Below are 23,768 nucleotides of genomic sequence, written 5' to 3'. Positions count from 1 at the left end.
CAAACCTGCTGAGGCATGAAGGAGGCAACACCCTCCCCACCCCATGTCGCCAGCTCCAAGGAATGAATCCCTCAGACTAGGAGTCATATGTTTACGTCTATCAATTTATGTTCCTTTCCCATTTTAGAGAGAAATAACATTGAAGTATGGAGGGGAGGTCACTTAATTCCACCTATCTGCCCTCTCTCCACCCTTCTAAAACAGCTGAGATCCTGGTTTCCACTGACAGGAAACTCAGTTATGATTTAAGGAGGACCCTTCCACTTTGAGACAGCTCTCCCAGGGAAAGGCTCTTTATATGCTGAGTTACAACGTGCCTCCCTTTTAACTTCACCAGTTTGTGTACCTTTTAAAGTGACACAGAACAAATTTAATACCTATTCCAAATGGCAACACCCAAATAGTAAGAATACAATTAATTCCCCAGGACTTTAAAAATTCAAGTTAATTTGAAGGGTAATTCAAATACCCTTCACTAGTTATTCTCCTGACCCTCCCGGTTTTAGTCTTCTCGTCATGCTGCGATTTGTCTCACATCCTCACAGTGTACCCTAATCACTGTGGGGAAAACTAGGCCCTGCTTCACTTATAACACAAGGCCTCTCTGATCTTTTCAGTAGCCATACCGTACTGTTTCTTCCTAATGAGTTTACTGTTAATAAACCCCCAGGTCTTTTTCAGATGTTTTGCTGCAAATATCAAGGGGAAAAGTGTGAGAAATTATAATAGGTATTTACTTTAACACTATGTCCAGAGTAATAGGCCACGTAGCCTAAAAAGGTCTATTAACCTTGTCCCCTTAAAAGAAAAAAATTAACCAAAAACCCCACTCACCCAAACAAAAAAGTCTATCCGCCATATATTTAAGTTTTCTAAACTAAATGTCATTAAAAAATAATTAAAGTGAACTTACTTGCTCTTTCACGCTGTCACCAGTAAACATGTACTTCATATGATACAGGAAGTCACAGATGGGATCCATGTAGTTTAAGTGGGTGCTACACTGGTCTACGTTCAGCAACATGTCATAAAATGCCACACCAATCTATTCAACAAACAGCACAGAACTACTTAAATGGTAAGAAAATGGTTCAATAACTCAGCTTGATGCAGCTGGACTCCATTACAAGATCAGCACAGAGGATAACACGTTTGTTGAGGAACTGTCACTATCAGACAGACCTCTGTGCACAGGGTAATATGACACTGCCTGCATTTATAATGGAATCCAGAGTGCTACAAACTGCCTCCTAACAGAGCTTACAGGCAACTTCTCTCTCTAATAGTATTCTCTTAAACTTAAGAGCTAGACAATCCCTTTTCTAGAAACGACCTCTCAATTTCTGGGATATCTGCAATCTCGGGGAGGAGCCTTTATACTGGACCTTCTTAGTTCCATTTGGTGGCTCACACTTTAAGGGTCTACTCCTGGCTCATTTCCTTTTATCTATACTCTTGCTATAGGTGATTGACTTCAACCATCCCCATCATTTTAATGAATTCCTCTGTACTATAGAGAATGTTCTCAAATGCACTTCTCTGTCCTTAACTTTCTTTTCAACCTTGATGACAAGATATTTTCCCCTGCATCTCCAGTTCAACACATCACACATCAAACTCGTTATAGGCATACTAAGTTATGGGGACACTAAGGCCTCAAAAATTGCTCTTAGATCCCACTAAAATGATTTTCCTACTAATGGTAATGATATGCAGTTTGAAAAACACTGGGAAAGAAATCTTAATATATCTTTTAGAACTTAATCTTATCGGAAAACCCAGATTTTATTCTACCTCTATCATACATCGAGTTCTCTCTTGCTGAAATCTTTGTAAAAATGGTCCCACGAGATGGTACACATAAAGCAACTGGAACTCAGTCTTCACTATAGGAAGAAGTACTTCAGTAAGAAACCTAAAATTTAAAAATAAAAATTTATTGTTACTTGAAATCAGTTAAATTGTTTGAACTTTGTTAATACAGCCTACCCGAGTATTTGCAAAATTTGTAATCTTCTTAAAAACGTTTCCTTTAATTTTGGTAACATTTTAAATTAATCTCACATCTCTCACTGGCTCTTATTTTCATTTGATTATTGAAATAAATTACTTCAGATTTAGAAGTCATTCCTAATAGTAAAATTACTGAATGACAGAATGTGAATTATTTGAAATAAAAAGAGAATAACCAACCTAATATAAAGGCCATTCTCAAGAAATGTGAATCTAATTAATACCAATTATACAGTCAAAAAAAAATCAGCAGATAGCCTAATATTAGTTATGTAGTTCAAAAGCCAACTTTTGGGATATATTCTGGAAAAAGAATGCATTTGACTAAGCCTCCCAAAATGGTAATGGAAAACAAGATACCAGATTGTTACTTGTATATACAAATTAATTTCATTCAAACAATTCTGAAATAAAGGAGGCTTCCTGATACCTAGAATCTACTTAAGACTTCTACTTCTAAGTTGTTCTGTTGAATGAGATATATACCTCATGCATAAATGAGATTATAAAACAAAAACAAAATGATAAATCAAATGTCTTTAAGAAATCATAATACCTACTTGGGAATGAGAGAAAGTTGCCCGATGCTAGAATGGTGCCACACCGCATGTGCCAGAGCTAACGTGTAGCTGCAGCTCATCTCAGAGTAGGACTGATGACAAGCAGTGAAATCAAAGAGGCGGAAAGGATAGCCGACCCACTCTGTCTCAGACGTCAGGCTGGGACTGCTGATAACACTCACAATTCGATCATGAAGGACGATCCAATACGGCTCCTTTAAAACCAGGAGAAAGCCTCGTGAAAAATAGCATTTATCCAGTATTCCACCCCATATCCAGTATTCTACTCCAAAGCTTAAAATAATAGCACTTTCTCATGTCCAGTTCATTTAGTATCTGATATTTACTACATGGTAAATTGACTTTGCCTAGTTTATTATACAGATAACACTGGTACACATTTATAGTTCATAACTATGTGTGTGTGTATATATATATTTTGGAGGGAGTGTAAGGAAAAAGTGATTCATAAAGGTGCATAAAAAACAAGTGTGGAAAGCTCAGGTTTAGACAATATTACTGACATTCAAAGATGTTAGACAACTGTGTGGTGCTGACTAGACACGTGTGGCGGTCACAGAAGGGAGACTTCACATGGGCGGAGAACTCATGGAAGACTTCACTGAAGAAGCAAGCCCTAAGCCAGCAGAGAATGAGTAAGCTTTAGAGAAGGTGACGGAAGGAATAAGGTTCTGATATATTCCCTTACATGGCAGAAGTACCTGAAACATGTCTCAACAAGCATTATTGCAGGAGCAAAGGCTCTAGATACATAACACATTATGGGGGTTGAAAGTAGATCAGATTTTAATGGGAAAACTAAGGCTGGATAGGTAAGGTGGGACCAGAGATGCAGGGACCCATAAGTCAGGTAGATTTATTTAGATTTGATGCAAAATGCAAACAAAATAGTCACTGTAGATTTCTGAAGCAATAACAACGTGAAAGCTTAAAAAATATGAAACATTTCATTAACTGCATGACGAGCTTATACAAATCACAATGATTAACTCACTGGTAGGGCAGTGATGATCAATCCAATTGCATTCATCCATGCTGTAATGTTCTCTCTTGGCACTAAAGGCTGACTATTAGTGGGGGAAAAAGAATAAAAGAGTGAAATTATAAAAGTGACAATGGATCTTATTTTGAGAACATATATCATTTGGGGGGTGACAACTGACCTATTTCAATAAAACTACAATGGATGTTTAGCGAGTAAAAATATAAACAAAATCTAAATAAGGTTTTTCTTCTTTTTTTGCTCGTCTCCTTTAACAATGGCTGCTAAGCTAAAAGACTATTTCACTTATGTATACTTCTTCTCCAATCATTATCCCCTACTTTACATTGGTCTTTAAGAAGGGAATCTTGAAAGACTATCTTTAGTGAGAAGTTAACATTATTCCTAAATTAAACGTCAAACAGCTAATAAAGAGTAGAAGTGGGAACAAACCCAGGTCTTCTGACCCTGTTCAGGGCTCATTCCATTTCATCTATATTACAAAGACAAGATCTGGATCCAAAAGACAGTCACTATTCAACGTGCATTGGCCTTGGGACAACAGGTTTGTCAAACAGCTCCAAATAAAATATCATTCTCTACAAATAAACAATGAATCTTATTGCAGGAAACAGGATACACACCTTTTCAGGACAACATTTAGAAGAGCATTTCCAACATCTTGGCCTGAAACAGCCAAGGCCATGAGCTCCACACAAGTAACATGCAGTGCGTGGGCAGCGGGGTTGGGAAACTCATTGAATCTCCAGTCACAGTTTGGGAATGGACCAGGAGATTTGCCAGCCATTGGTGCAGATGATTAAAGCAATAACTATTTGATTATTTTGAGATTAAAGGCTCACATTTGTATAATGCTTTACAGTTTTCAAATGTTTCACATGTAAACATCTCATTCGATTACCAATTCATCTGATTATGAGGTCTCAAGAAGTGATTTATTGGAGAGCTTGAGAGGCAAACAATACAAACCAAATACAAATAAATTTGACATGACCGAAGTGTACTGATAGCAACCATGTGGTCAACCACAGGTATAAACAATTGGTCTCATATAAGTGGGCTCTTGTAATTGTGACATGATAGCTATAGATGCAACCAAGGTATCTGTAGGCTTTATCAACCTATTTTCTTTTAATAGTTATAGGAAAGTTAACAAGAACATTACTTTCTCATGAGTAATTCTTTTACTTCAGGAAATAATTCCTTGCATACGAAAAGAAATCATGCCCATTTATGTAAAATTGCTCTATCTAGTAAATAGTGGCATGAGGTATAGACATATTAAGCACAGTGTGCTAATAATTTAAAACAACATAAACGTGAAGAAATAAAAATACCAATATAGAATCTCTTTCACTAAAAAAAAAAAATAAGGTTTTATTGTTATCTATTAATGTTTTAAAAAACATTCAGGGATTTATTTAAAGCAACCAAATTCTATGTTCTCCAGTGGCAAACAAGATGTATGTTCTATAACACATAGTACATTTATTTAGGAATAGGATTTTTTTTCTTGAAAACAGATCTCTTCTCAAGGTCTTTTTTGAAATATAAATTTTAATGGAGTAAATTTCTGCCTATCTGGCACAATGCTGCTAATTTAAGATTTCAAAACCTTCAAAACATTTCAAATAAAATGATCTTAAAAAATTGAAATCTTAGAATATATCAAAATCTTGGAATATTTAAAGACAATATATGTTCACACAAATCAACATATAGTTATTTCTGAAGAGTCTGGAAAAATCACAGTAAAAAGGATATTATCTACTAGTCTGCCAATCAATTTGCAATAGTAGGAGTCATCTGGGACCCAGGGATTGTCTTCTCGTGCATTCATAGCGCATTTCAGGTAAGTGTCACTTAGACACCAGCCCTGTGGTCGATTATCCTTGAGTGACCCAATGATTGCATGGACAAGTTTCCGTTTGAGACTTTCGCGATTTCTCAGGTGCATTTCATAATAGTGCAGAGTGTTATACAAATAGGTCACTGGACGATCTGCCAAATAGAAAACAGATCATTACAATGTTACCTGGTTACTGACAACTGTGAAAAAATTAATCCTCATTTTCAAGATTACCAAGAAACAGCTCAGAAGGTTATAAAACTATTTCACATGTTGGGCAATTGCATACAATGAATATTTTTATTCTAGGACAACGCAGAAGGCTTCTAACAATATACACAGCTTCTACTGAAGGATATTCATCACATTCTGACACAGCAATTCCAGTCCTGGAAATTTATCCTGCAAAAATGACTAATGTATAAGCAATGTTGCTGCAGCCCTGTTTATACTAGCAAAAGATTAGAACAGTGTAAATGGTGAAAAACAGGGGACTGGTTAGGTCAATGATGGCATCTATGAAGCAGCTTTGTACGTACTGATACAAAATAATCAACCCTAATACATTATAAAGGTTAAAAAAAATAAGGTGCAGAACAATGTGTATATTACATAATATGTGTGAAAAAAAATAAACTACCAACGCCAGAGTATTTAAGGTAGGATACACAAGAAACCGGTAATAGTGATTGCCAACAGGGAAAGAAACTGCCTAGCTGGAGGACAGGGATGGGACTAACTACTTTCCACTGCATCATGTGCATACATTACCCAGTACAGAAGAAAAGCATTTTTTTTTTTTTTTTTTTTTGGTGGTAGGCGGGCCTCTCACTCTTGTGGCCTCTCCCGTTGTGGAGCACAGGCTCCGGACGCACAGGCTCAGCGGCCGTGGCTCACGGGCCCAGCCACTCCGCGGCATGTGGGATCTTCCCAGACCGGGGCACGAACCCGTGTCCCCTGCATCGGCAGGCAGACTCTCAACCACTGCACCACCAGGGAAGCCCCAAGAAAAGCATTTTTAAAGGAATGCTCCCTTGAACTTCATACCTACTCTGCAGTGCTAAAACGCAATTCAGACTTCTGCTTTGAAGGGAGACATCTCAGATCAAGGACTAAGCAAAACTGCCCCCAGATAAATACGCCCTGTCCCCACAGTGGCTGCTCCAGGACTTCTGTGCTCTGTCACTGACCTCACCAAGCTCCAGTTACCAGGCTCAAAACTTTAGAGTTGTCCCCGATTTCTTTCTTTTGATATTTTCCCCATAACTGGTCAATCAAGCCCAATTCCTACTTCCTTGGCTATCTGACCCTTCTTTCTCATTTTCAATGCCACCATACTTGTTTAGGTGCTAATCATACACCCGAACGTCTTGACGTAAGTCTTTGAAATGGCTTCCTCCTTCCAAGACATGCTGTGGCTAGAACTGGACTCACCTTCCTAAAAGAATGCTTTCCATACCATGACTTTACTCAGTAACTTCTAGTTAACTCTTGAATATCTGCAGGTTATAAAATCCCAACTTCTCAGCCTGGCATTTATGGTGATCTACCACCAGGTACAATTTAGCCCATTGTTTTCAAAATGCCTTGTTTTTTTAACACCTCCATGATTTTTCCAAAGGATTCTTTCTGCTTATCATGCTCTCTTCTCCTTTCTCTTTATACAAATCACATACATCATAGTTCAAACACTATCCATCCAAGAAGCCTGCCAAGATCTGTTTAGCTCATAGTAACATTAGTCTGTTCTGAACTCATACTTCCCTCCTATACTGATTTGGTAATTAATCACACAATATATAAAATAAGGGATCTCTAGTATATTACTTTTTTTTTGGCTATGATTTAACTATTGATATTTTTATGTTTTCTATTTTATACTTCATGGCATCATCACATAGCACTGCCCCTCAAAAACATTTTTATTAAAAATTATTAAAATAAAACCTTTAGAACTACTATTACCCAAATGGTCATGCCCAGCTTAGTTTTGTCTACAGAGCTATTAGATGGAATTAAAATTTGAAAAAGCTCACCATGAAATTTATATAAGCCTCCCAGGTGATCTAGTAGAGTCTCCAATGACTTGGATACTGGGAGCAACTCTAAAAATCTGTGGATTACTATATCAAATACTGGAAGGAAACGGAGACACACATTTCCAAAATAGATGGGTAGATACGGAGACTGGATCGGCACCGGAGGATCGACCTGCTCTGCCAGGCCCTCAAAATAGAGCTTCTCCGGGTATTTCTGTGGAAGTGAGGAAATGGTAAATGTTTATGGGATCTTTTGTAATTTTCTTAAAAAAGGAGCTAAATAAACCTGTCATTTTTCGAAGAGTATGAAACTGTGTTTGTTCCTGCAATGCAATGAAATCTAGAGTCCTTTACTCACCCAAAATCTCTATTATCCCAAAGATATACCAAAAGAGATTTACATATGAAAGGATTGGTAATAACTCTTTTCATTTTGTATTGTAAGTACCCATGTCTCCTAAAACTGTAGTTTCAATTTATTCTTAACATTAGAGATACTCTAGAACCTTGAGAAAGTTTAGGGAGCTAATTCACTTCTATACAGACCAGAGAGAAAAGAGCAGAGCTGCAGAGAAAACAGACAAGTCAATTAGCCAAATACCTAAAGTTTGGCCTTAAAAGAGATGAACTGAAGCACTACTTTTAATTAGTACCTTGTGATAATTCATGTGCTTGGTGTGCCAGTCATTCTGCAGCCAGTGCTCTGGGGAATTTTCCTTCACAAAGTCACTTACTCGATTTCTAAAATCATTTGGTTTGAGCAACAGCAACTGAATTATGAAATAACAAACCTGGGCTTCATTCCCTTCATGACTACGCATGGCCTTTGGAGAAGAACAGAAAAATTAAATGAAAATGCCCAACCTGTGCAAAAGCATGGCTCTAGAGTCTAAATTTGAAAACAGTAAAACTCACGATTATTAGAATTTCATTATATGTCTAGTCTACCCCAAAACAACTGTTCAGCATTCCTCCAACATCTGACCCTTTCTTGCCTATTTTTGGCTCTCACCTAGAATGTCCATCTTTATTTTTTGAAATTTAACCTACCTTTTAAGATCCACCACCTAGGTAGATGTAATCTCTTTGTTGCCTGGCAATATTTTCCCTACACCTCTAACTTATCCTTTTATTTTACTGATTTATAGACTTACCTTATTTCCCTTACTAGACTATAACCATCTTTATACCTATGCTCTACAACTAAGAGGTAAATGTTAACCACTTAAGCTCCCTAAATATCATCACTATAGTATTAAAAAAAATGTAGCATTGTCCAGCCTGGTTCAGTGATTTTTCTTAAAATTTGGCCTGAAATAGACATCAAAATCAGGAGAAAAAACTGCTTGGGGAATACTGGGTGGCTATAAGAAACACTCAGTTATGACTATGGCTACCAAAGTGTACAGAAATGGTTATAAGTACTGAAAAAAGATTCAGTGACTTTTTACTACTTCCTGCCTCTAGTAGGAGCCTTTGAGAATCAACTCAGGGCATTACAAGGCCAGGACCACATCTGTCTTATTTACTTCTATACCTTCTGTGCATACAACACAGTAGATATTCAGTACATGCTTACTGAATGAATGAAGAAACTGGGGAATCTCTAGTTCCTTAGGAAATTGATAGCAATACTTGTTCTATAGTATAAATTTATTAAATCCTTAGAAACAACACAGAACAGATCAGCACAAGATCCATTAGCCATACACATCGATCCAAAAGAGAATGGGACTGCTTAGAAATCTGTTCTTAAGTAAATGTATTCTTACCAGGCAGAGAATTAATCTGTCCAATGTAACAATGTTGTACTTCCATACCATGTCATTAAGAATTTCAATGCATTTGTTGAGTTGCTGACCCCCAGCTGATGTAGAGAACTCATATACCAGGAAATCTGCAAATGTTCTCACATGGACTACCAAGGCCCTAGCTCCAATTCTCTCTAACACTCTGGAAAGCAGAGAGTAAAAAATAAATTGCATTGCTGTAGGGTATAATGGATTGCCAAATGGAATGCAGATCTAGGTTTCTGGCTTACCTATAGCCAATCTGATTAATATGATCTGTTTCCAGGAGCATTTTCCAGAGAAGACAAAGGAAGAGAGGAGGAGAGCGCTGTGCAGAAAAGTGGGTAATGATGTCATTTTCATTCGTCATTGACTTCCACTTCCTATACTCCTCCTCCACGTTTTTTTTCAGATTAAAACGGCTTTCCTGAGGTACATTATTTTGTTTAAAGAATGCCTACAAGGAAGAACAGAAGTTTATTTCAATGGTTGTAGTAAAAAGGGCTATGGCTACAGAGTCAAGAAACCAGCTCCAGCCTTGACTCTAACACTAATAAATTCCAGGTGACCTCAAGCAGCTCAGTAATCATGGCCTGAATTTCTATACTGGGAAAATACAGAGGCTTGACTGGATTATCTGTTAAGATTTCTTTCCTAGATTTTCTAAACAGAAATTCCAAGCAAGCCTGAATTTCAAACTTTCTTCAATCATCTGTTGATACTTCTGCTCATCTTTGGAAAAAAAAAAAATGGAAAAGAAAAAGAAATGTAAGTACTCTTTGGTTACATATTTTAGTATATTTATAAGGAAAATCATTACACTAGCCGAGTGATTCTCAGAGTATGGTCCCCAGACCATCCGTATCAGTGTTACCTGGGACCTGTAAGAAACGCAAATTCTCAGGCCTTATCCCAGACCTACTGAATCAGAAGCTCCGCAGCTGGGGTCCAGCAATCTTTAGCTAAACAAGCCCTCCAGGTGATTCTGATAAGTTTGAAAAGACCCACTGTTCCAGCCCTATTAGAAGTTACAGAAAACAGATGTTCATTATGCCTAAAATTTTCTCTGCAAAGTGGAAGACAGATGAGGTTTTCCTTTCTCCATATTACAAAAGCCAAGTTTATAGTTTTTCTCTTTGTGTGATTTTAAAAAATCAGTCAAATGTACATGATGTGTATTCCGTGAAGCTCCATTACACTGCATTTCTCCCCATTGCTGTTCTATGAGAAAGAATTTTTCAGTTAATGTGTTAAATCTCACAAGATTCTAAAACTGTTCACTAGTAAGATGAAGCCATAACAATTAAATTTTTAGAAACATATCCAGTCCTATAATAAGACAAGGAAAAACTCAAGAGATTTTGGAAGTAATAGCAAGGATTTACAAAAAAAAGAAATAAAAGCTAATTTTCTCTGGGTATCATCAAAACTCTCTAGAATAACACAGTAAATGGGAAGAATGATTTCATATACTGTATATTCAATATATAATTCAAGATGAAATTACCTGCAGTGGGCCTGGAAAACAACTAAGAGTGTGTGAAGCCCAATTATGAGGAGTAAAACTCATGATGGTCTGAAGGATGTCTTTACACCAAGTTCCCTGAATTGAATCAGAGCCTGTAAAAAAATCTAAACACAAGCAAACAGATGTAACCCAGATATAAAAGATCATGGCCACAATTCATAAATGATTTCACAGAAAAGTCACAAGTATGTACACTCAGAGAATTTCACTGCAGTGCATTCACTACTTAACTAGTAATCACATCGGTAAATGTGAACGTAACTAGTGAAAAGAAGACAAAAGACATTTGGTATCTTTTTTTTTTTAAATTACGGAGCACCAATGATAAAAGATTGGTACAGGCCCATCACGACTGCTCATTTAGTTCACTCTGACAATGAGGTATTAGCACTTTACTGAGCCAAGGAAATAGAATTAATAAAGTACCACATATCTTTTCTGGTGGTTGAAACAGCTATAGACTATAACTCTCTAAACCAAAGAGGTTTATTTATGTAAAATAAGAAAGTTTACACAAAGGTATTTGAGGTTGCTAAATTCAATAACTGTTTCTTTGAAATAGCCATTCTCAAAGTGTGGTCTGTAGACTCTGTGGGTCCCCAATATCCTTTCAAGGATTCGATGAGGTCAATGCTATTGAAATAATACTACTACTAAGATATCATTGGCCATTTTACTGTGTTGAAATGTGCACTGATGGCACAAAAGCAATGGTGGGTAACACTGCTGGCCCTCAGAACAAATCAAACAGTGGCACCAAACAATACTAACAGCCACTGTAATCTTCACCACAAAACACTCTTAGGAGGGAAAAAAAAAAAGTGCCATTTCACTTAAGAATATCCTTTTTTTTTTTTTTTGGGATTTTTTTTTTTATTTTTTTATTTTTTTTTAAACATCTTTATTGGGGTATAATTGCTTTACAATGGTGTGTTAGTTTCTGCTTTATACCAAGAATATCCTTGATAAAGTAGTAAAAAAGATTGTATCTCAGCCCTTAAGTACATCTATTTGTAATATTCTGTGTGATAAAATGGAAGTACACATAAGGTGTTCCACCTACACACCAAAGTATGATGGGTGTCTTGAGGAAAAATACTTGTGCGATTGAGTACTGGGTCAAATTAGTTCTTTTTTTCAATGGAATTCCAATTTTACTTGAAAGAACATATAGTTTTCTGGATTTGGGCGTTAGGCAGACATCTTCTTGAAAATTAACAAAGGGAGTCTGTCACTTCAAGAAGAACAAATGACTGCATCTTTTACCAATGATAAAATTTGACCTTTCAAGTGAAAATTAGAATTTTGGAAAACTTATATACACTACCACAAGCCTAATAGTTTTCCAAAACTTAAAGAATTTTTCTAATGAAATCTGTAGTGAGATTAAAAAATGTAATTTTCTTATACTACATAATGAAATGTGTCAACATTTACAAGCTCTATCTACAGAACTCAGTAAACCAATGTTTTCTAAAAAAACAATTCATGAATTTACAAAATATGCATGAACACAAAATCCATTAAATGTACAAGATAGACCAGTGGGTTATAAGGTAACAGAGTACAAAGAGTTCACTGATAGGACTTTGTACTCCGTTTAAGAAACTATCAATTTTTCAATTTTGTGTGACATCAAACAATATACATAATTCGCTGAAAATGCTATTAAAATGCTCTTCCCCTTTCCACCTCCTACCTGTGTGAGGCCTTTTCCTTTTTACTTACTTCTACTAAAATAACACTTGCAATAGATGAGATGTAGAAGCAAATAAGAGAATCCAGCAATGTTCCTTTACATCAGACATTAAAGAAAGATGCAAAGGGCTTCCCTGGTGGCACACTGGTTAAGCATCTGCCTGCCAACGCAGGGGACACGGGTTTGAGGCCTGGTCTGGAAGGATCCCACATGCCAGAGAGCAACTAAGCCCGTGTGCCACAACTACTGAGCCTGTGCTCTAGAACCCACGAGCCACAACTACTGAGCCCACATGCCACTACTACTGAAGCCCGGTGCGCCTGGAGTCTGCTCCGCAACGGGAGGCCACCACAATGAGGGCCGCGCACTGCAACGAAGAGTAGCCCCTGCTCACCACAACTAGAGAAAGCCCGCGCACAGCAACAAAGACCCAATGCAGCCAAAAATAAACAAACAAACAAATAAATAAAAGCAGCTCTACAAAAAAAAAAAAGGAAGATGCAAAACATGTAAAACAATGGTACTTCTCACTAAAGTTTTGTTTTGGAGACGACAGGGTTTATTTTTCATAAAAATTACATCATGTATGTTAACATGCAATAGGTTTATTACTGTTATTTTAAAATAAATCAAATAGTTAAAAAACTCCTACTTTAATATCTGACAAAGTAAATATCATATATGTAATCCATATCACAGAAAATCTTTGGGAATTTCAATTATTATTATTATTTTTTAAGAGTATAAAGTGGTTCTGAGACCAAAAAGCTCAGGAACCAAAAAGAGACCAAAAAGAGACCAAAAAGCTCAGGACTTTCAAATGATGTTAGATGACCAAAAACTGATGTTCAACCTAGTTAAAATGGTACTACACAGAGAAGAATTTACATTAATTACTGAAATGGTGAAGATATCAAAACAACAACCGGTTTTTTGGAAACAAGTGAGAAGAATCTTTTCAGTAGGTTACCCTCCCCCCTGCCCCTTAGTAGTCAGGAGGGACACAGCACACTCTGACTCATCGGTGTCTGTTGGTAGTGGCTGCATATTCACTGTACCTGTTACGTGAGTTGCTCTAGCTAAGGTCAATATCAAGGCGCGGTTCAGTTCTTCAGATTCCGCTGAAAGCACCGTTTTGGGATCGCTAAGGAAGCGTGTAAACTGTGGCTGTACCTCCGAGCTACCTAATGCTGTTATAAGCCTGAGTGCAGTGCTCTCAACACTGAAAAGTGGGAGAACAAAAACAATCATTAAAAGATTAAGCTGCAGATAAAAATCTCAGAACTATAGAATTAAATCTAATTCTAGGTTAATCACAACGGGAAAACTTGCAAACTATAAATTTCCCTTCTTTGGTTAAAAACAAACAGACAAATGAACTCGTCTTTTGTGTGGGAATGAGCTTTCCTTAATTTGTTTTAAAAGCCCGAGGTGCCAAATTTTACAGCAAAAACCAACTGACATTTTTACACATTTGAAAAAGATAGCTTGTAGCCCGCAGGACTAAAAAATTTCACCTGGATGCACAGCATTTGAAAAAGCACAGCTTTTAAAATTTGAAATGTATTTTCACTTAGAGAAAATCAAAATGACGTGATACTTTAACCATAATCTGAAGTATAGTTGAATCCAGTATTCTAAAGGGCTAAGTTAGAATACAATGTCAAAGGTCTTGGAAGTACTTGTTCTCAGTCCAAAGATCCCTAGGCAATAATTCAACTATCTTACTAGGTTTCTATTTAAAAAGCTGGACTCTACTTCTTCTATACTGGAAATAAAACACTCCAGAAGCCCTGGGGTTTTATGACAGTGAATAAAAATACTGTAAGGTAATGGATTAAGTTCCCCATCTCCAACAAAGTTTCTAATAAATCCAAGGAAAGACAGTCTCCAATGAGCTCACCAGAGATGGAGCTGGTTCTGGTTTGTTTGTGCAACTGCAGCCAAAGTATGAAGATGACTCAGGAGCTGAACTCTGTAATGAGGCTGAATGTGGTGCATCCGGTAGCTGAACATCTCAAGAAGCGTGTGCAAGATCCCCCAGGCATGAGACTTGAAAACAGTTGGCAAAAGCTGACCTTGAGGAACAAGACAGTTTAAGGCACCAATCAGTAAGAGCTATGTATTAAAAGATACCTGAAGAAAAGTCACACTGAATAAAATCCATGCAAAGATTCTGATCATGAACACACACACATACAAACATACAGATACACATGCACACATAGATACTCATATATTTTCCAAATTTTCTCCATAATTTGTACTTTAATGTTAAGGAAGAAAATCCAGATCCTTATTTTTGGGTTGGCCAAAAAGTTCGTTCGAGTTTTTCTGTTACAAAATGACCCTTCTGGCCAACCCAACAATACCAACTTTGCTTTTTTTTTTCCTGGAATTTGACAAATGATACTCAAGTTCATCTGGAAAGGTAAAATAAGAGCGAGGATATGGAAAAAAATTACTCTAACCTTCCTCACTTCTTTATTTTTATTTAGTTATCTTTTAAATTACTTTCATAACGTTACTGTTCCCAACCTTTTGAAGCTTGAGGATCACTTTCTAATACACAAATTGCATCACACCCCCTCCTCCCTGCTAACAAAGTGTAATGTGACTTTCAATTATCTGGAAAAAAGAGTAACCATGGTTAAAATGATACTGTATTAATAAAAAGTTAAAATTACCTCAAATCAGAAAAACACTTCCATATTAGAAAATATCTATTATTTAGAACTGCATAACAACCAACAGACATCGTACAATGTCTTCTGCAATGCAGGAACACCCCCTGCCTATTGCTGCCCCGGGCAAACCAGAAAGAGAGGCAAATGGGACTGCTGGTTTTTATATGAGTACAGGCATCATGTCTGTCCTGCTCACTGCATCCCAAGCACCTAGCACAATTACATGCCCCCCTTTCTTAACCATAACTTTACTTTAAAACATGCATCCCACTCCCTTGACCCTCTGTGAGGGTCTATCCCTCTTTTTTGTTTTATTTTTCTCTGTAAGGTTTATCACCTGACATATTCCATATTTCGATTATTTACATTTTTTGTCTGTCTTCCTCATTTAGCAGGTAATCTCTACGATGGCAGTGATTTCTGTACACTGCTATATCCCTAGCAACTAGAGAAGTATACGTTGAATGAATGGAAGCGTTAATGGTTAAAAACACCAGAAAGTCCTGTCTTACTGATAAATCCTTTGATGCCCAAAGACTCTATTTCCATATAGACCAATAAACGGCTGTACGTTTCCACTAGGGCTGGAGCCAAGGCCACACTGGACTTTGCATGAGCAAGTTTTATCACTCTGGTAGCAATGCTGTGGATAAGGCTGAGGAGAAACAACATATTAAAATAAAAGTGAACATTCATTATTTTTGACATAAACACAGGAATTATTCTACTTATAGAGAACTTGGTATAAATCTGAACTTAAACATATAAAATGAATCAGCTCTGTTTTAATCATTTAGGTTGTACAGAACACATGGTAGTGATGCACTGTACAACCTGAGACTGATTCTGGTTTCCACGCTGCTTTCAACGTGCCTCAGGATCTCTGCTCACGGAAAAGCAAAATTTGGGTATAACTCATGTACCCAACTCAAAACTTGGGTACATGCTTGAATGGTTTTAGGCTGTTTCTTTTTCAAATATGTAACTAAAACCATTTAAGAAATTAACTTTTGTTACAGAATTACTTAACAAATCACTGGTAAGACCCAAATGTTAGGTACTAAAGGGACTTTCCTCAATTTCATCACATATGCCAGTAAAGCGCTTGTATAATTCTAGCACAATGTTAACCATTTGAAAAAGAGCATGTTTTTTCTAGAACCAATGACCCCCCACCTGGAGGTCCACACATACATTCTCTTTGACCTAGGCAGTGTTTGAAGTTTGAGCCAACACTTAATGGTTGAGAGTCTAGAAATAAAAGCCCTTTCCAAAAAAACCAAGAACTAGATACACTAATGTTCATCCTTACACTGCAGAAATTAGCACAAGTGGCAGCACCGTTAAGTTGAGCCCCTCCGCTCCAGTCAGCCTCAACCCCTCTATACACACAGGCTTCCGTGCACACTATAACCTGACTCGCCTTCATGCAGCCCCGGGCAGGCATCACTCACTTACATTATCAGCTTGGCTCCTATGGGCACTTGAGGTTCTAGAATCACACCCAACACAGCCCTTTCTGTCTTTTAGAAACCGTATATGTCAATTCTAAAAGCACTCTTATGTATAGTCAACATAGGAAAGATATTACAGTTTTTGCATCCCTGGACTCAGCAATTCTACTTCCAGCAAATTATTTAATAAAAATGCATTATGGATAGGTGCAAAGACAGCCAGAAAGTGCAAAGATAGCCAGAAAGATAATCTTCATAGCCATCTTTATAACACTGAGACACTGCAATCTCAGTATCCAACTACGTGGAACTGACTAAAGAATCACACATAGACACACAAAAGACTTCTTTGTAGCAATTAAAACAGATGTTCCTGAAGAGCACTAGATCTAAAAACATGTTTAATTAAAAAAAAAAAACACCAAAAAACAGGTGTGTAATAGATTATATGAGAAAAAGGTGGTTATAAAATAGTACTGTAGTTAAGAACACATTTTGAAAAAACAAAAATACCCCCATAAATTCATATATTTAAACATAGAAAAAAGACTCAATACATATATATAAATATAATTTTACAATGCTTATTTCTTATGGAGGGATTATAGCAATTATTTTCATTTTCTTTGGGTTTATTTGTATATTCTAGAATTCCTATAATAAACAATACCATTTCTGTAATAAAATAAACCTAAAGGTTTTTAAAAATATACCTGGCCATAAAATATACACACATAATCATGAAATCAAGTCTTTGCTGCACTGACATCAATTCCCTGGCATAGGACGAAATAAATAAAAAAGAACATACCTCATCTTGGCATGAACTGTCAGTGAATCCAGGAGGTTCATTGGTAAGGGAGTAATAGATCCTGAAGCCAAACAGCTCGTTCCAGGAAGAGGTATCCTCATAATTCCATTTCCATAAATAGTTTCTACCAGAGCTCCCATGGGTAATGTAAAACATTCTGAATTTGTAGAGTATGCATTACACAGCAGGGCGATCTTATAGTCATTCATCTGTAAACTTTTATTTCTAAGACTCTGCTGTAGGAACCTAAAATTTCAAGTTCCATTCAACAGAAAAAAAATGCAAATAATTTCTAGAAAGGTAATTTGCATTTCTAAAAAAGCTTAATTTCATGCAACTATATATTTATTCCTATAGGTATTATAGTTTCTGCCCAAAACACAGTGTTAACACATATAAAAGACTGAGAAGCATTTCAGAAAGAATGTAATTATAAGTGAACACTGAATGGTTGTTAAGTATGTACTATATATACTGCACTGAGATTCAGATAATGAAGAAATAACTCACAGATTCATGAACTAGCCTACTTATCTATTTGCTTGAGTACGATAATATACCTTCATTACAGATGTCACTAAGGAAAAATGGTTAAGGGTTACCTCATAAAATGAAAGCCAAATGAAATGTGAAGTCTGACTACCCTACAGTCTCCTATGAAGAGATCTGTCAGTCAGTCCTTTTCAGAAGTTCAGCTATTCCTAACACCCTTGACGGAAGCCCAGTCCTATCTAAAAGAGGGCATCTTCTCTGAGTAATCGCAGCTTTGGAAATGATGTAAGGGAGCATGCCAGCCAGATCAGCTCCATCAATCCTGGCAGCCCAGGGAGTGAAAGATATCCCAGTCAGATCATGCTCAAATTCCAAGTACTTAAACAATTTTGAAACATTTTCACACAGTTTTGGAAATTAAGTATTTTAACTAAGGTAAAACATGTAAAAGCAAAGATTAGACCTGAAAATTAAAAAAAAATATATATCTCCACATACATATAAACAGGCTTGGTTAATCTTCTAGTTGCTTTCTGCTGCAACTGATCAGGTTCCCTTTAGTTATAACATACACATTAAATATTTACCCTTACCTCTAGTGGATGTGGGAAGATTTCCATACTTCACATAAATACTGAGACCAATATTGGTCTACAACCCACTATTTATTACATTAAAAAAAATGAACTGTCAAGCTACAAACAACTTACTCATGGTGAAGCTTTAGGGAATGAGGTATTGGAATCTGTAGCTTGGAGTTGTCATTTTGGGCTTTTCTATTGAGGTGAATCCAAATGCAGGTCATTGCAAAGGCATGAGTTGACTGGGGTTTGTTAATGTCAGGAACTGGGATAAACTAGAAAAGAACAATTTAAATACAAGAAAGAGTAGAATTAACTAATTATATATATTTTAGTAATCCATTTCTGCTATATCTCATAATTTAGCTCCAACTGTTCAATAACACAAATCAGAAGATCTAACAGCTATCAGATATTGAAACTATTACAAGATTGTTTTTACTTGCCAAGAAAATAACTGAAATCCACAGGTGCTTAGTCAAGCTTTTCCTACTGCCACAAAGCATTCATAATCATTAAATTTTTATTCTTGGACTCCCCTGGTGGCACAGTGGTTAAGAATCTGCCTGCCAGTGCAGGGGACCCAGGTTCGAGCCCTGGTCCAGGAAGATCCCACAAGCCACAGAGCAACTAAGCCCATGTGCCACAACTACTGAGCCTGCGCTCTAGAGACCGCAAGCCACAACTACTGAAGCCCGCACGCCTAGAGCCCGTGCTCCACAGCAAGAGAAGCCACCGCAACGAGAAGACTGCGCACTGCAACGAAGAGTAGCCCCCACTCGCCGCCAACTAGAGAAAGCCCGCGTGCAGCAATGAAGACCCAATGAAGCCAAAAATAAATTTATTAAAAAAAATTTTATTCTTTAAAAATTAAACATCATTAAGAAAAAAGTTAATCACATCATTATCTTACTGAGTGTGATAAATATGAATACAGAGTTTCTAAAAGTCACAATATATGCGTTCCAAGAACATATAAGAGACATGCGATCTAAATGAGTAGCATAAAACATATTGTTTATTGATGTGTGAAATGACACGGATGTCTGGAATTTGCTTTAAAATCATCAGCATTAATAAAAAAGATGAGGAAAGAGGATGAAATAAGAATATTTCTTGGACTTCCCTGGTGGCACAGTGGTTAAGAATCCACCTGCCATTGCAGAGGACACGGGTTCGATCCCTGGTCTGGGAAGATCCCACATGCCGTAGAGCAAATAAGCCCGTGTGCTGCAACTACTGAAGCCTGTGCACCTAGAGCCTGCGCTCTGCAGCAAAGAGAAGCCACTGCAATGAGAAGCCCACGCACAGCAATGAAGAGCCAACGCAGCCAAAAAAAGAATATTCTTGGTGATGGGACAGGAGTGTCTTTTTCTACTTACTCTACATTTTTTGTGCATTTAAAAATTTCCATAATAAAATGTTTCTAAAAAATGACAATCATCAATATATACCATATTTTACTCAAATACCTTATATAATAAAACACTAGTGTGACACACTCAATTGGCAAACAACCAAAAAAACCATATTAACAGATACTGATACTATGTGGTCACTCAAATGTGTATAGATTAAAACAGTTTCATGCTTTTAAAAATTGTAACCCTGTTTAGAATGTAGAGAAAGAGCTTGTCATACTAGATGTTCAACTGTGATTTAAGATAAACTTCAAAAATAATCTAGTTCAATTTCGTCACTTTATACAGGAGTAAACTAATGTCAAGAAAAACTGAATGTCTATCCCATGATCACAGCAATCACAAAACTGGGAAAAGAACCATGTTTCCAGCGTTCAAGTCCAGTGCTCTTTTCACAAAATCACACTAAAATCCTTAAACATAAATTAGGCATAATTCTAATCACATTGTTAACTATTTAGTAAAACTTACTTCTTTTTCTGGGTACAGAAGGTCAAAGAGCTTCATGACAGGGAGAAAATCAGCTAGTGCATTTTTCTGAATACTTCCAGAAATGAATTGCAAGAGAACCCACATCAGATGATCTCTGCCTTTAATCAGTCCTCGCCCTGCTAACTGTAAAAAATGTTTAAATACAAATCTACACAGCCAGTTAAAGAAACAGATACAGTAAAGTCTAAAGAAAAAAGAGAGAGAAACCTTGTTCTCAGAAAGTTAGTTGTTTTTATTTCCATTTCTCTAGGAGGTGGGTCAAAAAGGATCTTGCTGTGATTTATAGCATCTAACTTTTACATTTACTAATTACTTTTTCTCCACTCAAGGCACACCCAGCAAAGCCTTTTAAATTATTTTAATATTATATGTTTTCTCCCTGACCTCCAAAACAACTATGCATATCAAAAATTAAATGTTTTAAAACAAGATTAAGTCAATAATGTATGCATGAGAATCAAGTTTAATTTGCGAATATTATGAAAAATATTTCATCAAAACACAAGGAGTACTTTATTGTACCAAAAGGATGAAATTTATTGTTTTTACTCCTCAAGGACTGGTTATCCAACACACTTTTCCTGGTTTCCTGTAGATTATAACAGAAACCAGTGGTGGTGATCGGGGTGGTGGGTAAGTGGTGGTTGAAAGGATTTTAACAACTCTTATGAAAATATTTCCCCCAAATAATCTAGACTATCAAGATGTTATAGATACAACAACACTATTTTATTCCCATTCAATGTGTCCAAAGCCTTATGCCTAAAACCAACCCTTTCCACAACTTACTCTTCCACTCGTATTCCCTGTTTCGGATTCACTGTTGTACTCTTCCATTCACCTGTCTAAGCAGACACCAGTGAGTGATCCTAGATTCCTGTTACTCCCTGTCACCTATCGTCACCAAGTCGTATTCACCTCCCAGCATACCGGGTTTCTGGCTCCTCCTCTCTGTCCTGGTTTAGGTCTTCAGCATCTCTCACCCAGACCACTGCAACAGCTCCCTTACTCATTTCTTTGCTTCTGATTTTGGCTCCATCCATCTCTACATCACTGTCTTCCTACATGTGGTCATTAGCAGTAATTTTTCCAACTTGTATATGATGATGTCATTCCCTTCCTCATTTGCTTCCCAAAGTAAATTTAACTCAGAACAAACACAGGGTCATATAAAGTTCTCCATGTCTGGCCTTACCTTCCTGCTTTCTTCATCTCACCAACACTTTCCCTTTTACATTTTTCTTTCCAGCTATCACACACTTTTGTCCCTTTCCAAATGACCATCTTTTTGTTATGGAAACACTTTCCTATCTTTTCCTCTTGGCAAATTTCTACTTGCCTTTCAAGTAATAGTTTCAAGATCCCTTTGAGAAAGCCATTCCTGATGTCTTTAATAGGGACTATTCTCTCATTCCTATCACAAGGAAACATGCTTCCATTTTGTGAACTATAATATTATAATCAAATTGTTTATACCTATATCTTCCCACCAGTAAAGAGCTCTTTGAGGGTACTATACTAGTGCCTTTTCATTTTGTATCTCCCTGTCCTTGCACTGTGAATATGTGGAATGAATAAGTGAATGCAGTTTTTATGGTGACAAGAAAATGAGAAGTTAAGAAACCATAAAGGCACTGAACAAAACAGAAATCAGAGCTCGGAACTTCCGTTCACTAGGTAACATCCACACCAGTCTAAAACATACTAATCAACAGGTAAAGTGGCTCTGACAAAGGGTGTGGTACTTACCTTCTGATGAAGAGAAAGGACCATATGTGGAAAACTTGCAAACTGGAAAAGCACAAAGAAAATGAGCTGACTCGAGAGATGCTGCCAGAGGAGTTGGCTTGTTCCCCCATCATCAAACTTCTCCTCGGTCTCCGATCGCTCCATGGCATAAACCACCAGATCCACCAACTGGTCCTCCAGCACAGGGCAGCGCTGCTTGTGCTGTAGGGCAGAGATTAAATACAGTATTCCAAAAGCCTCCCGGTTAGTTTCAGAAGTTACCAGTTAATGGGCATTAATCGTAACAAGAGGCTGAGAAGCATGGAATGAAGTTGAACTTAGAAAGTTAAGGTTAGATTTAGTCTGTTAAAGCTGCATCATGTTACATTATCATAGAGGACGAGTATCATAAAAAATTATTTTTCAGGTCTCACACAAAACAGCCTTCCCATTAACTTTTGACTTTCACTATAGACATCAGTGTTCCAATATGACAAAGGGCACTACACAGTAGAAAATTTTGTTATTTATTTTTTGAACAAAGATCATTTAAAAGACAAATGAAATGGGGATAACAGTATTAAGCTTGCAATCTAGCTCAAAATATGAAAACCCTGGATTTCCAGGAATTAAATACTATGACAGGAGAGCAAACAAAGCAGTGTGTGATCTATTTATTTAAAAGTAATCACCACATGTTTACACTAACTTTATATACAGAGGTATATCTAAATGGCTTCCAGATTACTCAATGTCTATTTTTCAACGTGTGGTATTGATCTGATACTGAAAGGAAAACTTCCTCTACAAAAAAAAAAAAAAACTATCTCAAAGTTAAATCTCTGCTCTTCCCTCTTAGAAGCCAAACATAATGCAGCTTTAATTTTAAATTAGACTATTTTAAAAATCTAAAACAAGAAAAAGAATTGAGCTTAAACACTAAAAATGAAAATGCAACTTCCCTTTCTAGAGGCAAAAAGATTTATGCTTTTTTAAAGTGATTTTAAAAAATGTACTTTTACCAAAAGAAATATGTTGAGCCATATTTTAAGCCATTTTTATACTTTTAATAAAATGTTACATGACTTAATAGCCAGGCAGTTGGAGGCCTTTCTAATGGATACAATACTAACATAGATGCTTTCCCTATAAACTTTAGATGTGATTATTAGTCTTTTGCCATGAAAAAGGGATATGATTTCCTGAAATTTAGGGGAAAAATGCAAAATGGGGACAAATTTGGAAAAAAACAAAACATAATGAAGAGCATCCCCTCTTTTGCATGCTTTCTGCCAGCTCCAAACTTGTAAAGCTCCAATATAGCTGCACTTTCTTAAAGCATGCAAATAAAACAAACATCTATCCAAAACAGTAAGCATCAATGGTTGTTTCATAATTTTTCCAAAAACACAATGCCATGATCACAGTTCAATCACATTACAGGTTTACGAAGAGCAATATTAACACCACCAGTTGGGACTACAGTACTTTTCCTCCAAATGTAATTATCATTATGAAGCAGAGCAAAGTGCAACAGACAACACTACAAACTATTTCTTAAATCAGCATGCACAACTACTGTGTACAGGGCTTGAAATTC

The 23,768-nt window shown here is 36.7% G+C and overlaps 1 protein-coding gene across 4 annotated transcripts in view; it reads right to left on the bottom strand.

Annotated features, from left to right (window-relative positions):
- The window catches only part of MED23 (mediator complex subunit 23), a 40,654-nt gene that overhangs the window by 1,158 nt on the left and 15,728 nt on the right, over nucleotides 1-23,768 (bottom strand). For 2 of the 4 annotated variants that reach the window (XM_024759007.1, XM_024759005.1), the window contains exons 11-28: nucleotides 22,190-22,390; nucleotides 20,420-20,563; nucleotides 18,657-18,802; nucleotides 17,455-17,700; nucleotides 15,702-15,844; nucleotides 14,406-14,580; nucleotides 13,561-13,724; nucleotides 10,783-10,907; nucleotides 9,527-9,732; nucleotides 9,258-9,438; nucleotides 8,139-8,309; nucleotides 7,483-7,699; nucleotides 5,362-5,598; nucleotides 4,221-4,386; nucleotides 3,589-3,661; nucleotides 2,574-2,788; nucleotides 1,795-1,915; nucleotides 914-1,045 (exon numbers count right to left, since the gene is read on the bottom strand). In XM_024759007.1, coding sequence (XP_024614775.1) covers nucleotides 914-1,045; nucleotides 1,795-1,915; nucleotides 2,574-2,788; nucleotides 3,589-3,661; nucleotides 4,221-4,386; nucleotides 5,362-5,598; nucleotides 7,483-7,699; nucleotides 8,139-8,309; nucleotides 9,258-9,438; nucleotides 9,527-9,732; nucleotides 10,783-10,907; nucleotides 13,561-13,724; nucleotides 14,406-14,580; nucleotides 15,702-15,844; nucleotides 17,455-17,700; nucleotides 18,657-18,802; nucleotides 20,420-20,563; nucleotides 22,190-22,390 — 3,063 coding nt within the window. Of the gene's footprint in view, nucleotides 1-913; nucleotides 1,068-1,794; nucleotides 1,916-2,573; nucleotides 2,789-3,588; nucleotides 3,662-4,220; nucleotides 4,387-5,361; nucleotides 5,599-7,482; nucleotides 7,700-8,138; nucleotides 8,310-9,257; nucleotides 9,439-9,526; nucleotides 9,733-10,782; nucleotides 10,908-13,560; nucleotides 13,725-14,405; nucleotides 14,581-15,701; nucleotides 15,845-17,454; nucleotides 17,701-18,656; nucleotides 18,803-20,419; nucleotides 20,564-22,189; nucleotides 22,391-23,768 lie in introns of those variants that run through there. The other 2 variants (XR_003005091.1, XM_024759006.1) reach the window with 2 other exon arrangements.

This window comes from Neophocaena asiaeorientalis, unplaced genomic scaffold (genome assembly GCF_003031525.2).
Source record: "Neophocaena asiaeorientalis asiaeorientalis breed wild unplaced genomic scaffold, Neophocaena_asiaeorientalis_V1.1 scaffold5, whole genome shotgun sequence".
Taxonomy (NCBI): Eukaryota; Metazoa; Chordata; class Mammalia; order Artiodactyla; family Phocoenidae; genus Neophocaena; species Neophocaena asiaeorientalis.
This window is presented reverse-complemented; position numbering and strand designations above follow the sequence as displayed.